The sequence below is a fragment of the Pelecanus crispus genome, chromosome 3 (assembly GCF_030463565.1).
Source record: "Pelecanus crispus isolate bPelCri1 chromosome 3, bPelCri1.pri, whole genome shotgun sequence".
In the NCBI taxonomy this organism is placed as follows: Eukaryota; Metazoa; Chordata; class Aves; order Pelecaniformes; family Pelecanidae; genus Pelecanus; species Pelecanus crispus.
This window is the reverse complement of record NC_134645.1, coordinates 99,059,614-99,077,712: the sequence shown is the minus strand read 5'-3', so window position 1 is coordinate 99,077,712 and position 18,099 is coordinate 99,059,614. Positions and strand designations below refer to the sequence as shown.

Below are 18,099 nucleotides of genomic sequence, written 5' to 3'. Positions count from 1 at the left end.
CACCTGAGAGTTACCCATTACGAACACATTTACTTCACTAAGACAACTCTGATGCGCATGCCTAGCTTTAAGCTTTTGCTTAGTTTCATCAACTGAACTCCCACATGACCACATACCTAAAAGCCCATGATCCCACACTGGCAGTGGACAAATGTGAAAAGTGTGTGCAGAAGTCATGCTTAACAAACCCATTTAGGTTAAAAAAAAGTCTAGGCTGTTGAAGAGAAGGGTAACCTTTAAAAATCCCCTTTCATAATAGTGATAAGTATAAATATGCTTTTTACTGGATGTTTTCTTTATATATTCACTTCAGATAGGTTTATCCATTCAGATCACCATATTCACATTAGTGTTATAACTCCATCTCTTAATGCAGCCATTTGAACATAGACTCTGGGTAAGCCTGACATTGAGTCAAATATTCAAAAATTTTAAACAATTTTTGAACTAAAGTACCTTTCTCTAAAGGGTTTTGTCTCTTACGATTAAACCTTTCAGAACAGCTCAGTAACTTTTATACATTTACTCTCACCTGTACAGATATATACCTGTACAGATAAATTGAAACACTTTCCCAACACAAGCCTAAGTCTCACTTGAGATACTTTTCTTACTTCCACTGTGTGAATCCATAAGGGGTACTTGCTATAAAAGCATGATATAGCATTTAAGATCATAAAATATCAAGAATTGAAGTTATTAAATATGTAAGTAGATAACCTGTTATATATACCTTAGACAATTTTGGATAAAAGCAGGTCTAAGCATTCTAGTGCTGTATACAATGGGTAATTTTAAATATAGACATTTTCTTCATAACAAGAAAAATGCTGTGAAATACTGTGACATACTGAACAACAAAAGGAGATGGCAGACATGGCCTTTTACACTAGGTCATAAATGCAACGACAACTTCTCACACAAGCTTAGGAAAACTAACTCTACAATTCAGAAAATAATTAGGTATCCTGGAGAGATCAGAGAACCAATCATAAACAGACTTTCCCATTCATTTCCTTCAAAATATCCTACGGTGTTAAAATTACTATTCTTTAAAGCACTTTGCGTAATTTCTCAAAGCTTTTTTATGTTAAAAAAATAAAAAAAGAAAAAAGCCCCCCAAATCACCTTCATCTTACAACCCAGAAGATGCATTAACCTTTCTGAAAATCTGTTATTTAATCACATGATTCTGTACTACATCTCTGACCTGGAATACTACTACATTTCTGATGCAGGAAAGAGAAGGATTAAAATTCTGATCAGTATTAGAAACTCGTCTCCTCGCATATGTCATAGCATTCACGTCTGATTGCTATATAGCTATAAAACAAAAGCAATGTCACCTTCCATGGAGTTAAAATCATATAATAAATCTCCTAAGCACATCAAAAGTTCTGCTGGTCATACAGAATGCAAGAAAAATCTTCCATTCCATTTTAAATGCAAAAAATTATTTTGTCAAATATACACTACAGTCACTTTTTCAAACACCAATGCTTTTCTAAGGTGGTAAAAAGAAGGTTAGCCTACAGAAGACTGGAATACAAAAGGATAGTGTTTCCCATAATCATTAACATTATGTCTGTAAGGACAGACTACTTCAAACTAAGGGCCACCACTGCAAGATCTGCAGGAGTTGTGTTTTAGCAAGTAAGAGGGGAACTGTAACCCAAAGAACAATCAGGAATCCCACTGGCCCATGGCATAACTTAAAAGACTGTAAAGGTTCCTCCAAGTTATACCTGACTGAAATGGCCCTGGGATAGGATTCACATTGAGCTAGCTATTCTTGGTTCCCTTCATAGGGGATGAAGAAAAAAAGGCATCTTGAAATGTCCTCATGTAAACATTTAAAATACATCCCGAGTCATGTCCTAGAAGCATCTACATTCTCCCCACAGCCTATAAGAGGGTTTTTGTAATAACTGGTTCAGCTGTTGACATCTGTACTTGGTCAGATGAAACCTTCCTCTGTGCTCTAAGTTACTCATAGGCAATAATCAGGACAGAAAGCAGTTTGGCCATGTCCTCAGCCTACCTTTCTTACACAGCGGCCCTATATATAACACAGTCCATAGTTGCAGGCCACTCACAAATCAATAGGCATGTTGCACTGGTTTTAACAAAAAAAGGACCAGAATCTCTATGTTTTATGCATTTTTGACACACTTCAAAATTCCTACTTTTCCTAGAGGTGGAACACTTGAAGAGGGAAAGTAGCTACTCTCTTTTAGAGTGAGCTGGGACAGATCAGCTTGCACCCATGCTCATAGACTTTCCTGGCCTACAATGAAGGGAGGCAATGTGCAGACTACCACTGAAAATGGCCTCTGAAGAACTCCAAAGCTTGGCCACTGCCCAGAGATTGTTTCAATGATGTTAGACAGTGCAGACCAAAAGCATGTCCAGAACTGCTCCAGTACTTTAACAGTATAGATAATTGATTTCTGTTAAGTATACTTTTGCTTAGCATGTGAGTACTGCTGAGGACAGGGTCATTCTCCCAAAGGACGGCAAGGCACATGTGAAATTGTAGGGTGTGAAATGGTAGTACAGCACCGCAATACCACAATGCAGCCCTGCCACAGCTGATGTGCTAGACCGTGGCTGCAACAGAATCTACCTTCCCTTCGTTCCAAAGCAGGATTGCTAGACCACTCAATACATTTAAATGAAGATTTAATGTCTCTCTCACAGTTCTATATTTAGCCTTTGAATGTAACATACATAAGGGGACATTACAGGATTTACAGTAGACCTTCCTTTAGGTTGTCTGGGATAGTTTTCATCCTCACTGACATTTTGAAGATTTGATTCTTTTCTAGTATTCCCACAAGCAGTTACAGAATGCATTCTCATGCTAAAACAGTTTCTTTCACTGATTTATTGATTTCCTGTTGACCAACTGAGTGGAACAATAATAAGAATGCAAATATTCCCCAGGTAATTTGCATCTTGCTTAGCTGCCTAGATGATCAAAACACTAATTAGAATCTCTTGACAGGTAATTCACAGTGTATACGGTAATAAACTCTCCTCTACTTAAGAACTTTGTTTTTATAATACGTCATACCAATTTTAGTATATTCAATAGCAGTGCCATAGAGAATTAAATCTGTGCAGAATATAAAAGAATAAAAAAGTACATTTTGGAATGAAGAGTAAATATACAGCAAACTTTCTCTGAGATTTTAAATGCACCTTTGCACCTTTCTCAGAGTAATAAATTGTATGGCTTGGGATAATGGTAAGAGATAGCTGTAGTATGAAATGTACCTTCCTCTTAACGGTGTCATGCCTTGGGCACAAGCAGCAGCCCAATAGCTGCCATTCTCATCAAGGGTGATACTGTGGCCAAGTATAAAGGACACAGACCTTTCATACTGGCTGCATCTATAGTGTTAACTGAAGTCTAGGACAGCTTTAGGACACTAACTCCACAACAAGTGCATTTTTTACCCAGGTTACTGTCTACACTGCTTAGAAGAAGCCAACTTTGGAATATCTGCTGACATCCAGAGGTCTAGAATGCCCAAAGTCAAAGGAAGCTGTTGTTGGAGGTGGAGGGGTAAAGAGTGACATAGCAGACAGGAATCTGACCATGCGGTTTGGAAAGACAGGGATGGATAGTATGAGAACTGGAGAGGCTTGGAGATACTAATCAGGTTTGGCTGGGATGTGTAGACTGTGAGTGAGAGAGGAGAAAGTGCTACCCCGTACACTGCATGCCGCAGAATTGTGCAAGGTCAGAAAGTTTAGTCACATCCACCTAGATGCCTAGGTTTACTGGATAAAAAGTATACCTGGCAGGATGGAAATCCACTTTGTTCTTTCGATTCTGCTATAGACTGTGCAATGCTAACCTCTTTAGCTGTAGCTTAAATGTAAACTATGACTCACCACTTGTGGAACACCTCTGAAACTATATACACAAAACATGCACACTAATACCTAAACATATCATATAAACTGAGGCAAGGACATTTCATCCTACAACACCACCAATACCACTACACCAATATCAACTATGGAAAATGACCCATTATTTCAGTTGGAGTCATGTAAAAAGAATATGATAGAAAAGCTAGATTTTAGTTATAACTGTAATCAAAGATATATTTCAGGGTAGGTAAGACAAAAATATCTTTAAAGACTCAGAAAGTTATTTAGCCCAAAGTAATTTAAGATGCTGAAAACAGTATTCTCATCTAACTTCTGGTTGCCTGACATTTTGGTACCAAATCCAAGGTACTCTCCAGGCTCCCTCTTTATAATGAGCAGAGTCACCTCCAAAGAGCAAGTCAGCCCAACCAAGCGGGGCCCCTCAGAAGTCTCTCAGAGGGGGCTACGGTATCAAATCTTAGGCAGCTAGATACTTAACCTCCATTACTAATATTAGGAAAACATGTATTGCATCCTAAATCCTTAACAACACATACATGCTGGCATACATATAAATCAAGTTTGCTCCATTTGCTATGCAAGTAGTGAACTTCAAATTAAATTGTCACTTAAATGTTCCAAGCTCTCTTTTCCCTGCAAAACCACAGGATGGGATACATGTTCTCCAAATGTTAGCAATTTAAAGGTTAAATAGCTGAATAAAAGCAAGGGATGAAAAAAGCAGGGGAAGGGGTCAGTATTTTCTGCAGACACAATATGAAAAATTAAATCTTACTAAATCTCAGCAAATACGAAAGAAAATGGTTAAGCAGCTTAGGGAGCATGGCTAAATTCCACTGATTAGGAATGACACTCTGATGTTTGAGAATTGCTTCCTTTGGACCACCTGCCATGATGACTGGTTTAGAAAGGTTTAAATCACAAATGAGTTTGGTAATTACTTGGATTGCCTAGCATAACATGAAGCAAACATAAGGTTAACCGACAAAACAATTAGAGTGGAATGGGAATATGTTTGATTTAGAAACAAAAGACATAATTTCCATGTTGCTCCAGTTGTTTTTTCTGTTTTATTGAACAGATGAATAGTGAACTAAATAAACAAAAGTAATTTTTTTTTTCCCCACTCAGGTGCCAACTTAAGTTTTTTAAGAAAAAGCATGATAGACCAAAGTAGTACTTTTGAAAGTAATTTTCTCCTAGGGAACTCTGTCAACAGTGAGGTAAGAGTCTGCCAACACATGAGTCTGCCTATTTTTAATTAGAGCTAGTTATTTTGTTTTCAACCATTTAATATCTTTCCTGTGAAACTGTAAATGTTTAGACTCGCAAAAGGCCAAAATTTGAGTCTGCTGCTTAGTAACAATACCGTTCCAACTACATTCCAAGAGTTGCTTAATAATGAAAATAATATTGAAATAACATGGTTTATGCCAGAGGACGCTACAGGCTATTTGGTAAACAGTATAGAAGTATTAATTTGTCCCACAGAGTCACTGATGATTGCTTAATAGCACTCCATTGTGTAATGCCTCAAAAAACTATACACTGGTTGAAGTGAAAATTTTCATAGAATCATAGAATTGTTTAGGTTGGAAAAGACCTTTAAGATCATCCAGTCCAACCATTAACCTACACCACCAAGTCCACACTAAACCAATTAAGGGTAGGCTAGACTAAACCATGTCCCGAAGTGCCACAGCTACCCGTTTTTTGAACACTTCCAGGGATGGTGACTCCACCACCCCTCTGGGCAGCCTGTTCCAATGCTTGACCACCCTTTCCATGAAGACATTTTTCCTAATATCCAACCTAAACCTCCCCTGGCGCAGCATGAGCCCATTTCCTCTTGTCCTATCATTAAGTACTTGGGAGAAGAGACCAACACCCACCTCACTACAACCTCCTTTCAGGTAGCTGTAGAGAGCGATAAGGTCTCCCTTCAGCCTCCTCTTCTCCAGGCTAAACAACCCCAGTTCCCTCAGCCGCTCCTCATAAGGCCTGTGCTCCACACCCTTCACCAGCCTTGTTGCCCTTCTCTGGACACGCTCCAGCACCTCAATGTCTTTCTTGTAGTGAGGGGCCCAAAACTGGACACAGGATTCCAGGTGTGGCCTCACCAGCGCCGAGTACAGGGGGACAATCACCTCCCTGCTCCTGCTGGCCACACTATTCCTGATACAAGCCAGGATGCTGTTGGCCTTCTTGGCCACCTGGGCACACTGCTGGCTCATGTTCAGCCGGCTGTCGACCAACGCCCCCAGGTGTTTCTCGCAAAGAGATGTCTTTTGCAAGAAGCTAAAGCTGAAAAAAGTCAGGCAATTTTTTAATATAAGACAAATGTGGGCATGTTATTTTTCCCTAATGCAGATACCAGCCTGCTGCCCATATTAGCAGAGTCAGCCTTGTTATCCCCCCACAAAGCATCACTGGGGGTCCTTTCCTCTACAGTTCTGGCCCTCCTGGAGCTAGCAGCCACGCTGTCTTTCCCCAGTAGTGATGTGAAGGACAGGGGTAAGTGAAATGGGAAAGTGAAGAGGATCTCTCATGTGGCTGCTGCCATTCAACAATACATTAAGGGACTGAAGTTCTCCATATCCTGCAAAACATCAAAGTTTTTTCCAACTCCAAGGAAGAAGCCCAGCCCCTCTTGACTTCTATCTCAGTCTTCTATTACCAAGAGGGAAATGGAACAAAGGGTAAAGAAGAAAGAAAATGCTGAGGTGAGTGCTGAAGAGGGTAATTCAAAATAGAAAGGAAAAGGACAAGAAAAATACCTGAATAGTAACCATAAAATCCTCAGGTTTCAAAAGTGTTTGGTTATAAAACTTTGGTCAAAAACTACCAAATGTTAAAGTTGTGAGAAAATTCCAAAATCTGAAAAAATACAAAAATATTCACACAAAAAATTCTCTTTAGAGCAATTATGAAAGATTTTCTCAACGTATTTTCAAAATTTCTAGTTTTAGAAGTTTGAAAATCATGGCATGTAGAATTATTTAATTGGCAGAATTCTTTTTCCTGGAAATGTAAGGGCAGTCCTAAAAGCTGAGGCTTAAATATGTCTACTACATGTACATGCTGCAGAAGAAAGAGAAAACATTCTTTATTCTGCCCTGAAAATAAATACAAACTCAACTTGGACCAAAGCTCACTGAGGTTCAATAATCCAATCCTGTGTCCTTCCTGAACAAAAAATCCTGATGATTCCAGTTTTTTGTGTAGAAGTGATGTTTTTTCCACTGTTCCCAAAAAGAAAACAGAAAGCCATTACAGTGATATGCTGCCTGTAGTCTTGAGCAGAAGGAAGATAAACATAGTTGTTTTTCAAGGCTCTTTATAGCTTTAAAGGAACTACAGATAAGAAGTAGATTACTGTTTAATGCAAACTTACTTTATTATCAATAATTTATTTCCTTTCGCCATTTTATATTGACCATTTTTTTTATTTCTCCATTTTGTATTTTGCATTGAAAGTTTTTTCTTTCTATGCTTTTGTTCTAGTGTTCACATGTTTTCCAAAATGAGTTCACTTTGGAAAGACAGAGAAAATAAAGGTAAGATATCCAGATGTCTTGCTGGTCTCTAGAGTGATAAACAAAAAAATCATTGTATTTAATCTGCATTAAGTATTTCTGTCCGACTACAGGGTTACTAATAATTAACCTTGCGTGTCAACTCCTGTTCTATGGACTGCTGATTTTGTAAATTCATGTTCACATTGAAAGGATTAAAAGCATAGTTTAGCAGATCACAGTGCATTATCAGAGTGGGCAATTACTGTGGTCTGATTCAATTATAAGTTTTATTCCTGTTAAAAGTATACAAAATATCATCTCAAGAAGAACAGGGCTGAAAACTTTTTCTAGTGCACCCAACACTTTTAAACACAAATGACAAAAATAAATGTTTGCCAGCTGGATATATGGGAGGCTGAAGATACCTGTATTCCATCCTAGTAAGTATATGCTCATATAATCCCCTTTTTATATCATTCATAGGCAGCTGCGGACACAGCACTCATACAAAGATTCAGTCTAAAATAAACATGATCTCATGAATTAATGCATCTAGCACATGATAATGCAAACCATAGAAGAAAACAGAAGAAAATTAAACCTGTTACTTGGCTGACTGCTGCTTATATTTAAGAGTTAATTCAGAGAAGATATTCCTGACCTGTGAAATACCCTTACAAATATATCCCTATCAGAAACTCTCTAAGCCCTGTATGAGGATAACCCTACAACTGCATGAGTAAAACTGTTATGTCACTGTCTGATAGCAGAAGCTCAGAAAATTCCAGGAAAGTATCCCTAGGGTATCAGTGGCAACACAGAAGCTTGCAAAAGCAATTGGTTACAGAGCCTGGAGCATTGTCAATGTCGTCAGACTGAATTTTGGTATATGAAAAGTTTCTTCAAGTCACTGACCCTCTCATCCCTCACAGAAGGATTAAGAGCAAAGGGAAATTGGATTAGCCTTATGTAACTTCAATGCATGCCAGGTCCACTCTAGAGGGAATCAGAAATCTGTACCCAGCAGACTCTCTAGTACCCCAAGCATGCCTCAGGAACAGTTGTCCTTTGTCTTCAACACTGAGCCTTAGCAAAGGCCATCAGTTTACTTTCCTCAGCACATTTATTTCCTGCAGCAAGCTGCGTGCCCAGCAACGATTCCTCCAGTATTCCGAATCTTTCTAATGTTAAGGCAAATCTCCAGTGAAAGAAACTACAACATCAATGTTCCCAAGTAAATGCTACACTTCACATCACTATAGCTACATTCATAATACCAACAAGAAAGGGCCAAGGCACAGGCCCGAGCAGCATCCCACCATCATCCACAATAAATGGTTAGCATGCTTTTGTCTCAGGAGAACTGGAGTTTCCTAGATAATGCCCAAGAACAGTTTTGGGAACACAGGCAAGAGACTGTTCCCAATATGCAACTTGACTGCACCCAGCCTGCTCTTAGACATGAGCGGGTGTTAAGGGAGTTTAGCAGTATGGAGACAAACCACGCCATGCCAGTTGACCAAGGGGGCTGAGGACAGTCTCTAGCCATTTTCTTTACTAGGCAGGACAGACAGTAAACTACCTTTCCTTCATACCTTGCCTCACTGTTCACATTGGCGTGTGTTAGAAATAGGTCTTAGCCAAAAAGATTCATGTTCTGAATGCTTAGTCCAAATTTCAAAACCTCGTAATATACAGCTAAGCTTTCTAATATACAGAACAAGCTTCTTTAAGAGGCTGAAACAGTTAAAGGAAAGAGCAAGTGATCTACTGACAGCTAGTGAATTTAAGCTTTTCAACACCAGTTGTGGGAGTTGACTGTTGCAGTGGAAGAACAGGAGTTTGGTTCCAGCTTTTTGTCACAAACCACCCTCATTCCCTGTGTCTGGGATTTTACTCAGCATATTTAAAAACAAAGACCAGAAGAATATAAAAAAAGGTTTAAAGTTTATCACCAAAGCCAGAAACAGTCACAGGACATGTGCTTCTGGATTTCTCTATGTCATGATACACATCCAGCTGGTACAGAAAGGGGTTAAAGGACACCTAGTATTTACCTTAAAAATTAGCACTTGTGCTGAATAATACTTTTACCTCATGGTTAGCTTCAGCAACCATAACTTGAGACACTGCAATATAACATACGCTCAGTTAGAAATTTATTCAATACTTACTGGTGGTCCCCGGGGTCCTGTTGGACCTGCTTCTCCCTCTGGCCCCTGTTCCCCCTGTTTTGGGGATAGAAAAAATATAATAAATTTGAAAAGTGATTTTTTGCACAATGCAAGATTTTGCATTTTTCTAGATCTTTTGAATAAGATTAATGATCTTACCGGTTTACCAGAATTTCCCATCAAACCTGGCACCCCAGGGCGACCTCTATTACCCTGTTGGACAAAAGACGAAAAATATTAGCCAAGCCAATGGTTTACTGTTCCATTTTAAAATAAAATATAAGGAAATCAATAAGGTCTATAAAAATCAGCCCGTATTCATTTTTTAACTTCCACTTTTATTCTGGTTTTCATTTAACTTTCACCTAATTCCTTCTATCTAATTTTTCAAAAGTCAAATTTCAGTTCTTTTGTTGTTTACATACTGACAAATCCCAAGTAGACTTGATTGCTGCTCTCATATCACAGAATGGTATCACTCGGTGTAATTTCAGAAGAAATCCACATCTCAACCTAGTGTTTTTTTTTCAATTACTTAAAACAAAACTCAAACATTATTGTCTGAAACTTTCCATAATCCCAATCATATAATACTTTTTCAAACTTAATTGGAATTAGTGCTGCAATTTGGTGGTACTTAAATAGAGATGTCAACCTGTGATTCAATCAACTTAGGGCAGCTATAAGATTATTCTTATTATGAGATCCCTCATTTCAAACTGTAGTGAGATACCCATGTCACATGCCTCCTCTAGGAATGAATTCCACAAATGTAAAAGAAAATGGCCTTTTTTAGGTCTTATTTAATGCCTGGAATCAGGAAAACCACATCATGTAGCAAAAAAATCATGAAAAAGCACAGGAGTAGACTCAAAGCGAAAGGCTTGTCTCTTACCACAACGGAAAGTTAATATAATTTCACTGAATAGTTTAGAACTTGATAAGCGCAAATACAATATTATAAGAAAGTCAATACTCAAGATTATTTACCTTTGGGCCAGGAATGCCTTTCACACCTGGAGAGCCTGGTAATCCCTGAAAGAAATAACATTTACAGAGTTTATTTGTTGTTAAGGGGATTGGAAATGGTGTTAAAAACCATCTTTCTCCTGGTAAAGTATTTCCAGTCCTTTTACTTGATACTGAAGCACTTTTATCCAATAACATACCAAGCTTGAATTCTTTCTATTTACAAAGTAACAGATAAGAGCATTATTCCTACTTTATAAACTGGCAAAAGGAGGAGGGAAAAGTGAGGAGCTGTGGCTTTTTCTGGCTTAGACTAGAAATAGATTCTTAGTCCCAGTATTCTGAGACTGGAGATAGACAGTTTAACGGATACTTTTTGTATACATTTCATCCCCTACTCATTTCTGTGCAACAGCTGATAGCAAGTATGGTTTTACCAAATTTTCTTCCAAGCTTAAGAGCTCACTTCACATTACAAATTTACTTCCAGTTCTGTTTTAATACAGCTCTTTCATTATATCCTCACAGCAATTACTCCTATAGCATAAGAAGTTTCTATTTCACTTTTGACAATTGGCACAGTTTTCAAACTCACTCAGTTAATGTGCGAGGATTACGTTCTAAAAGAGTCTATAAAGCACTGCTGATTCCCTATAACTTCACCACAGGCAATACACTAGAAAACTGCCCCCTCCCCCTGCCCCCCGCAGAAAGAAGTATGAGTGTGATGCATTCCAGATGTTCTGAGCCAGCAGAATACCAAAAGGAGATGATTGTTCATCTAAGGTATGTTAGACTAGCAGGTCAGCTCTTCCAGCTCACCCTGGGAATAGGTTTGGCCCCAGTCAATACAACGAGACCAGCTCTAATTGTGGGGTCACACCATGATATCCACAGGGTCTCAGATATAAGAAACCCTGAAAGAACTGCACACTGGCCACAGACGTTTTGTAAGACCGAGTCCCTCACTACGGTACCATGAGGAGATTTAGGCTTTTGTGCAAAAGTTTTGGATACACATAGCAGAATTTCCCCTTGCATTACAAATACTCTTCCTGGGCCTTTTGCTTAGGTTTTCACTTAATTACTCCAACATCGGCATCAAACTAACCGACATATAGCCTTTCTGTGGTTTGAACTGAGCCTAACTTTCAAAGGTAAAATATCAGATACTTACTGGCAGTCCCTGAAGCCCTGCATCACCTGGAGCTCCGGGTTTTCCTGGTTCACCCTGAAAAACATTTTAAGTTGTAATTTATGCAAATCAAACAGAAGGGAAAATGTTATTTCTGGAACACAGACCTGGAGTACTTTTCGATCTGTAGGACAGGACAGTTCATTCAATTACCCTGATAATGTGCATAAAGCCACGGGCAGCAGCACAATAAAAAGCCACAAATGAGTGAACGAATCTAGGGCACTACCAAAGCTTAGATATATGCCAACTGTGCCTTACTTTTGCTCCAGGCATTCCAGGGATCCCTTCCCGGCCATCAACTCCTGGTAAGCCCTTGAAAGAAATAAAAAAAAAAATATAAAAAGAAAAAAGAAAAAGAAAAAAAAATATTGTTGGAGAGATTTCACCCAAGCACTCTGATATACAAATTATCATGACATGAAGCAAATGAAGAAATGAAATATACATACAGACTCTCCTTTAGGCCCAGGGAGACCATTTATTCCTCTTGTACCTTGAGGGCCCTAAGAATAATAATAATTTAAAAAAATGAAAATAAACACATTGAAATGACAGATGCAAAGAATGTCAACACATACTCATTCAGATATGCATTGCTTTGAGAGTACCAATTATGCTGTATGTTTATATGCTATTAAGTAACCAATGTTTTCAAGTCTACATAAATTGAAATTTGTCTGTGCTCACCCTTTCTCCCTTCGGACCTGCCTCTCCCAGCGAGCCTCTTTGTCCTTGATCCCCCTAAAAAAAAAAAAAAAAAATTATTTTAGCAATAAAACCAGAATAAACTTACTTGCATTATTAGCTAAAACCTGCAGTAAATCAACAACAGTACAATTCACAGTTGGTTAAAGCAGATATCTTAGACTCATACTATGTTTAAAAATGCAGTTTCTTAAAACTGCAGCTGGCAGCTACATTTTAAAAAACACAGCTCAAGCCATCCCCTAAGGATGTCTAAGCAAAAGATGTTGCACTCACTTCTTCAATCCATACAGTTACTGGCTATTCCAAACATAAATTCCAGCTGGGGGGGGGTGGTGGTGGTGGTGTGGGCAGGGAGCAGGGAAGAATTAAAAAAAAAGGAGGCAATTGTCAATTGCCGTGTACAGGTTTTGTTCTAATGAATGAATATTTTCCAGTTTAAAACCTGAAAAATTCCAAGCCACCCTAATGCACAGTAGCACTCAGAATTAAGAGGTAACCATAACATACTAAAGAGGCTAAAATGTGTTCATCTACCCCATAATTCCTTGGGGACAGTAAGAGATTCTGGACTTGACCACTGTCATCATTTATTCATCTGAGGGGAATCAATGGAATTGGATTAATCAAAGGTTTTTCTGATTCACAGACACAAAATTTCAGGACTTGGTATCTAACTGGGTAGACCCTGGGAAGGGTTTGGCTAACACACACTTTACTTACAGGTGCACCAGGAAGACCCTGGGGACCAGGCTCACCATCAGGTCCACGAGCTCCCTACGTAACAAGTAGATAACACAAGACATTAAGAAAAAGTGCTGAATCTCTAAGAACTTGTGCTGCCTCCTGGTTTGCTGGGAGATGCAACTTTACAGCTGAGGTTTTTTATAGTTCTAACTTTAAAAAAAAAAAACAAAAAAACAAGAATTTTGGCAAACTTTGTTTTTTACTCTGTCTTAGTTTGTTGTGGAGTTACAAAAGCCAGTATTTTTTAACTATGGAAAAATGTCATTCAAAAAATGACATTCAGTTCATTCTCAAAAAAAAAATCATACCAGACAGTGAAGAGGTAGACCTTTAGACCTTTTCATGTTACTTCAGAAAATGTCTGTGTCGTCCTTAATAATACTATAAATTTCACCACATAATAGGAATAGCACCAAAGTGTGAATAGAAATCATCAAGTGCAGCACAGCTATTTTTATCACATATGTTTCAAGGAAACAATGCAATCACTACCCTGAAAGTAATTTTAAAGAAGAGGGAAAAAAAAAATGTTTTCAAAAAGATTTACAGAGAATAAGGAACTCCTTTGTCAAATAGATGTAGTAAACATTTCAAACAGACAAAACAGCACAAAAATAAATGTAGGCAAATAACTATGAAGAATTAGAAGATATAAAGAAGGCCAGAAAAGCAAAGTAAGACAGTAATAGCTTCACAAATGTGTCTGAGAGGTTAGGAAGGATCACCCATGAGAAGATTCATAACCAGGACAAATTTAATGTTGTTTCTGAACATACATGATCACAGAATAAGGTTGCCATGATTTCATTTCTGGAGAAGGAGACAATGGCATGATTGCTACATTTTATTCCTTCCAGAAATTTTTACCATATAGATTTAGCAAGATCGTAAGAATAGAAATGTAACAGTCAGTTTTGAAATAACAGTTAAAAACTCTTTGATGAACAGCAGGGAAATTACCCAGCAAAGTCAGAGCCCATATAAACATGAATCCCACTGGAAGCGATTTAAGACACAAAAGATGCAAGAGACAGAAAGAATGGAGAACGAACAAACTCTCAATAAAAAACTCTGACAAAAACTGGGACAGTGGAAGCAAAAGACTTCAGGACGATGCAAATCACAGGAGGGACTACTTAATACATTTTAGCTTTAAATAAAACATGCTATAGTTTATAGCTGCTGTAACTTGCTATCTCGCTAACTACATACTTGCACACATGCCAAACTCCTATAAATCCAAGGATCAGAGGGAAAGGTGTGAAGAGTACGTGCACTTCATTAATCAGAAGGACCAAGCTGCCTTACTTCCTAGCCAGAAGTACAGTAGCTATGGAAATAGAGCTGGCAGGAGTGAGAAAATGCAGGGGGGAAAAGGAGAATTTTAATAAGCTTTAAAAAGATTCAGGGGTGTACATTTTTTTTTTATCCAGGCCATTTTATGGAAAGAAAGGTTAATACTCACTTTGGTACCTTTAGGTCCCATTATACCAGTTATACCTCTGATACCTAGGATGCCCTAAAAATGAAAAGTATATTCAAATTATGCTTAAATCTTTTAATCAGAACTGTCCTAGTTTTCAGACAGAAGACTCAAGAGTTCTACATGCTTTCTTCATGCTTATTTTACTACTTTCTTAGTATAAAAGGAAAAATCCAGCTACTTCTCCATTAGAATATTTAATTTATATGGTAATTTGGTATTTTACTAATTTAAGACTTTTTAGAAGAGTAACAAAACTATCAGGTTGAATGCTACAACCACAAATATGCCTTAAGGACTGAAAAAACCCACTGATTTCTCTTTATTACCACAGAGTTGAAGCATTCTCCCTGTGCAGCCTGTGTGAGAGGAACACATGAAGGCCAGATGTGCAAAAGTGCTAAGTTGTCTTAAGTGAGGTATAGGACAGATGCAGGAGAAAGGCACCATCAGACTTTATAGAACTCTAGAGGCAGACAAAATTGGGCAAGGTTTTTGGCAATATAAGTGCTAAGTTCATATGTCCACCACACCTGAGAGGCTGGACTGAGTAGACATCCTTGCACACAGTCTCATGGGAAATAACGGCTTCAATTTTTTCCTCTTCCTAAGAGACTGAAACTACATGATATGTCTCCTCTCTGCAGAGAGACCAAACCCTCAGCCATAACGTGTTTGTCCTGCATGAAGAATGCACTACAACTGTGTTAATGAAACAGTTACAGGCACTTCAATGCAGCATAGGCAAACCTATTCCTTGATCCGACTCCTGATGGGCAGCCCTTTTACTTGCTCCTAATGAAGCTAGATGGAATCTTGCACAGAACATTTAAAGCTTTGTCAGCCCAAAACATGAGAAAAAGCATGATAATGCAACAGTGACTACAGCAGCCCAAGAAGGGAGAGACCCACAGTCTAATCCTTGCTCCAAGATCAGAGATGGAAGCAGGCACACTGTGGTACCCACTGCTTTCTATCAAAAGCAACACCTCTCCCAGAGGTGGCTATTTTATGCAAGTCATCTTGTCAATGCATTACATAAAAGTGTTAGATTGCAGGTGCTGCTGTGGAGACCGAATTCCTAATCCCTTCTATCAATTTGAGCCTTATATTCGTTTATGCAAGAAACAGAAGAAAATACAACAGTCTACAGCCTTTCCATCTGCCCCTCTAAAGCATTGTCTATCCTCTTTTCCATAGGTTGTCTATCTGACATTACTGTCTGCATATTATGAATCCTACATTTTAATACAAAACAATTATTTTAAAGCTTATCTGTAAGCTTTCACTGGTGAAACAGTGAAGTGAAATGAGTAATGCATTTAAAAAAAAAAAAAAAAAAAGGAAAGGAAAGTCAATCTCTAATTGGTATTTAATTCCACTGTGTTATTTCACAGTGATATAAGAACATTATCAAACTGGGTTTGGCCCTTCAGACAGCAGAAGCGGCATCTTACACAAGTACTTCTTCTGCACAAGGGCCCAGGGATACTTTTTTCAGCACTGAGTATCAGAAGGATTATAGCCTTTCCTTTATTTAGTCTCTATTCCTTCTCTAGTCCTAATTCAGAGATTTATGTTGTCTTATGTTTATAGAGAATTCTGTAATTTAGGATTTGGATGTCATGCATCAAGGTAAGATCCTGTATAATATCACACCTGGACACCAATGGCATTAAAGAAATAGTTTCACACCTAGAAAAAAAGCACAAGACCCCATCAAAAAATAAACTACAGAAATTAAATATATTATGCCTAACCTCTATGCCTATTTCTCTTACTTAGAGTGACACCTTCATTCTGTTTGCTATTGCCTGTTCAGCTGTGGTAACTGTAAGAGTAGCTCCTCACAAGGAAACAAGCTGAGGAGGTATGTGCCAAAACAAAGAAGTCAGGTGAAGCAGGACAAGAAAACAATTCCAAAATCATAGGTGTGATTGAAGGCAGCTTCCTTGGCATGCAAAAAGGCAAAAAACTGAAGGGGGGAAAAAAAAAGAAAAGGTCTGTACTTCAGTGGCTGCTACTTCATCCTCAATTCTTAGTTAAGCCTCAGTTTCACAGTTAAACATGTTTTAAACATAAACACTAGTTTTGCAAGGCTGGAGTCATCAATACTGTGGAAAGGAAGGCCAGGAAAAAACCTAAACACAACACAAAATTTAGGACATGAAATACTTGTAAAAATAAGCCTTTCCATAGAAATATTTAGAGCTCTGTGCCATGCAATAATGTACCTTTTTGGAGGGACTTAAATATTTAATTCTGCCTTCACTTATAGACTATATGGCAGAATAAAGAGAAAGGTGTGTGGCATTTTTATATCTGTTTTCTTACAATAAGAAGAAAAAAGATACAACCTAATAAAGCAAATGGGTTACACTATTTAATAGGAAATACTTTACTGGAGGGCCTTGAGCTCCCACTTCACCACTGGGTCCTTGGTCCCCTTCTTCACCCTGGAAAAGCAAAATGAATACATCTATAGCTAATCCCTGCCATGCATATTACTCCCTCACCGTAGGAGGTACAATTACTACTTACTGTTTTCTGTCAGCATGTCCTGCTTGAAGGAAATCCAAATGAAGTCACACTACTTCCTCAGAATATAGACAGATACTCATTTAGGTTCGCATTCCATCCAACTATTAGCCAAAAGGGTAATTTCAAAGCAACCCCAGTATAAAGAAGAGTAATAGTATTTTACTCCTAATCTGTCATTCCTTTTTTTCTTGACGTTAGTCTCTTTAGGTTTTCATGTTCTTTCAGATTAAAAGTGTAATGAAGTTATACTCATATATGTGAATGGATTGGATACGCTAATAGCTCTGCATCACAATAACACACTGCGCTTCAGAATTTTTTTGAAGATTAAAGTAAAATGCTTTATCTGGTCAAATCCCAATTTGATTAGATAATAACCTCTCTCATACAATGACAGTGCACATTCGTGGAACGACAGTATTTACTCCCAGTTTAACTTGCAAAACCAGATTTTGGAGCATAAGACAACAGGAAAAATATAGGGGAGCTGTTTCTAATAAGTTAATATACTTTTCAGTATGCTTAGGAATAGAGAGCAGGGTATGGTGGGGGTTTTTTAAACAAAACAAAACATTTTTCTCAGATTTTTTTTCTCCTAGCATTGAAGCATAGACCAAGGCAGTGGAAAACTCCTCAACTTTTTTTACAAATATTTCAATATTAAACAAGGTTAATTCAAATGAAACACCTAAAAAGAGTTCACATTTCAGTCTTCAAGCTGAATCAGACTTGGCCCCTTTAGTGTAGTTATAATCTTTCTTTGCCTATGAACTTGTACTGTGTCCTTTCTCTCTCAAATACATTTTTCCCTCTCATTCTTCCTGTTCCTGTTACTACACAGCTGTGCCACAGAACAAT

The 18,099-nt window shown here is 38.0% G+C and overlaps 1 protein-coding gene across 1 annotated transcript in view; it reads right to left on the bottom strand.

Annotated features, from left to right (window-relative positions):
* COL9A1 (collagen type IX alpha 1 chain) overlaps window positions 1-18,099 on the bottom strand; it is a 77,083-nt gene that overhangs the window by 16,822 nt on the left and 42,162 nt on the right. The window contains exons 19-28 of the mRNA XM_075707572.1: window positions 17,103-17,156; window positions 14,683-14,736; window positions 13,194-13,247; window positions 12,453-12,506; window positions 12,215-12,268; window positions 12,024-12,077; window positions 11,745-11,798; window positions 10,589-10,633; window positions 9,758-9,811; window positions 9,599-9,652 (exon numbers count right to left, since the gene is read on the bottom strand). Coding sequence (XP_075563687.1) covers window positions 9,599-9,652; window positions 9,758-9,811; window positions 10,589-10,633; window positions 11,745-11,798; window positions 12,024-12,077; window positions 12,215-12,268; window positions 12,453-12,506; window positions 13,194-13,247; window positions 14,683-14,736; window positions 17,103-17,156 — 531 coding nt within the window. The remainder of the gene's footprint in view (window positions 1-9,598; window positions 9,653-9,757; window positions 9,812-10,588; window positions 10,634-11,744; window positions 11,799-12,023; window positions 12,078-12,214; window positions 12,269-12,452; window positions 12,507-13,193; window positions 13,248-14,682; window positions 14,737-17,102; window positions 17,157-18,099) is intronic.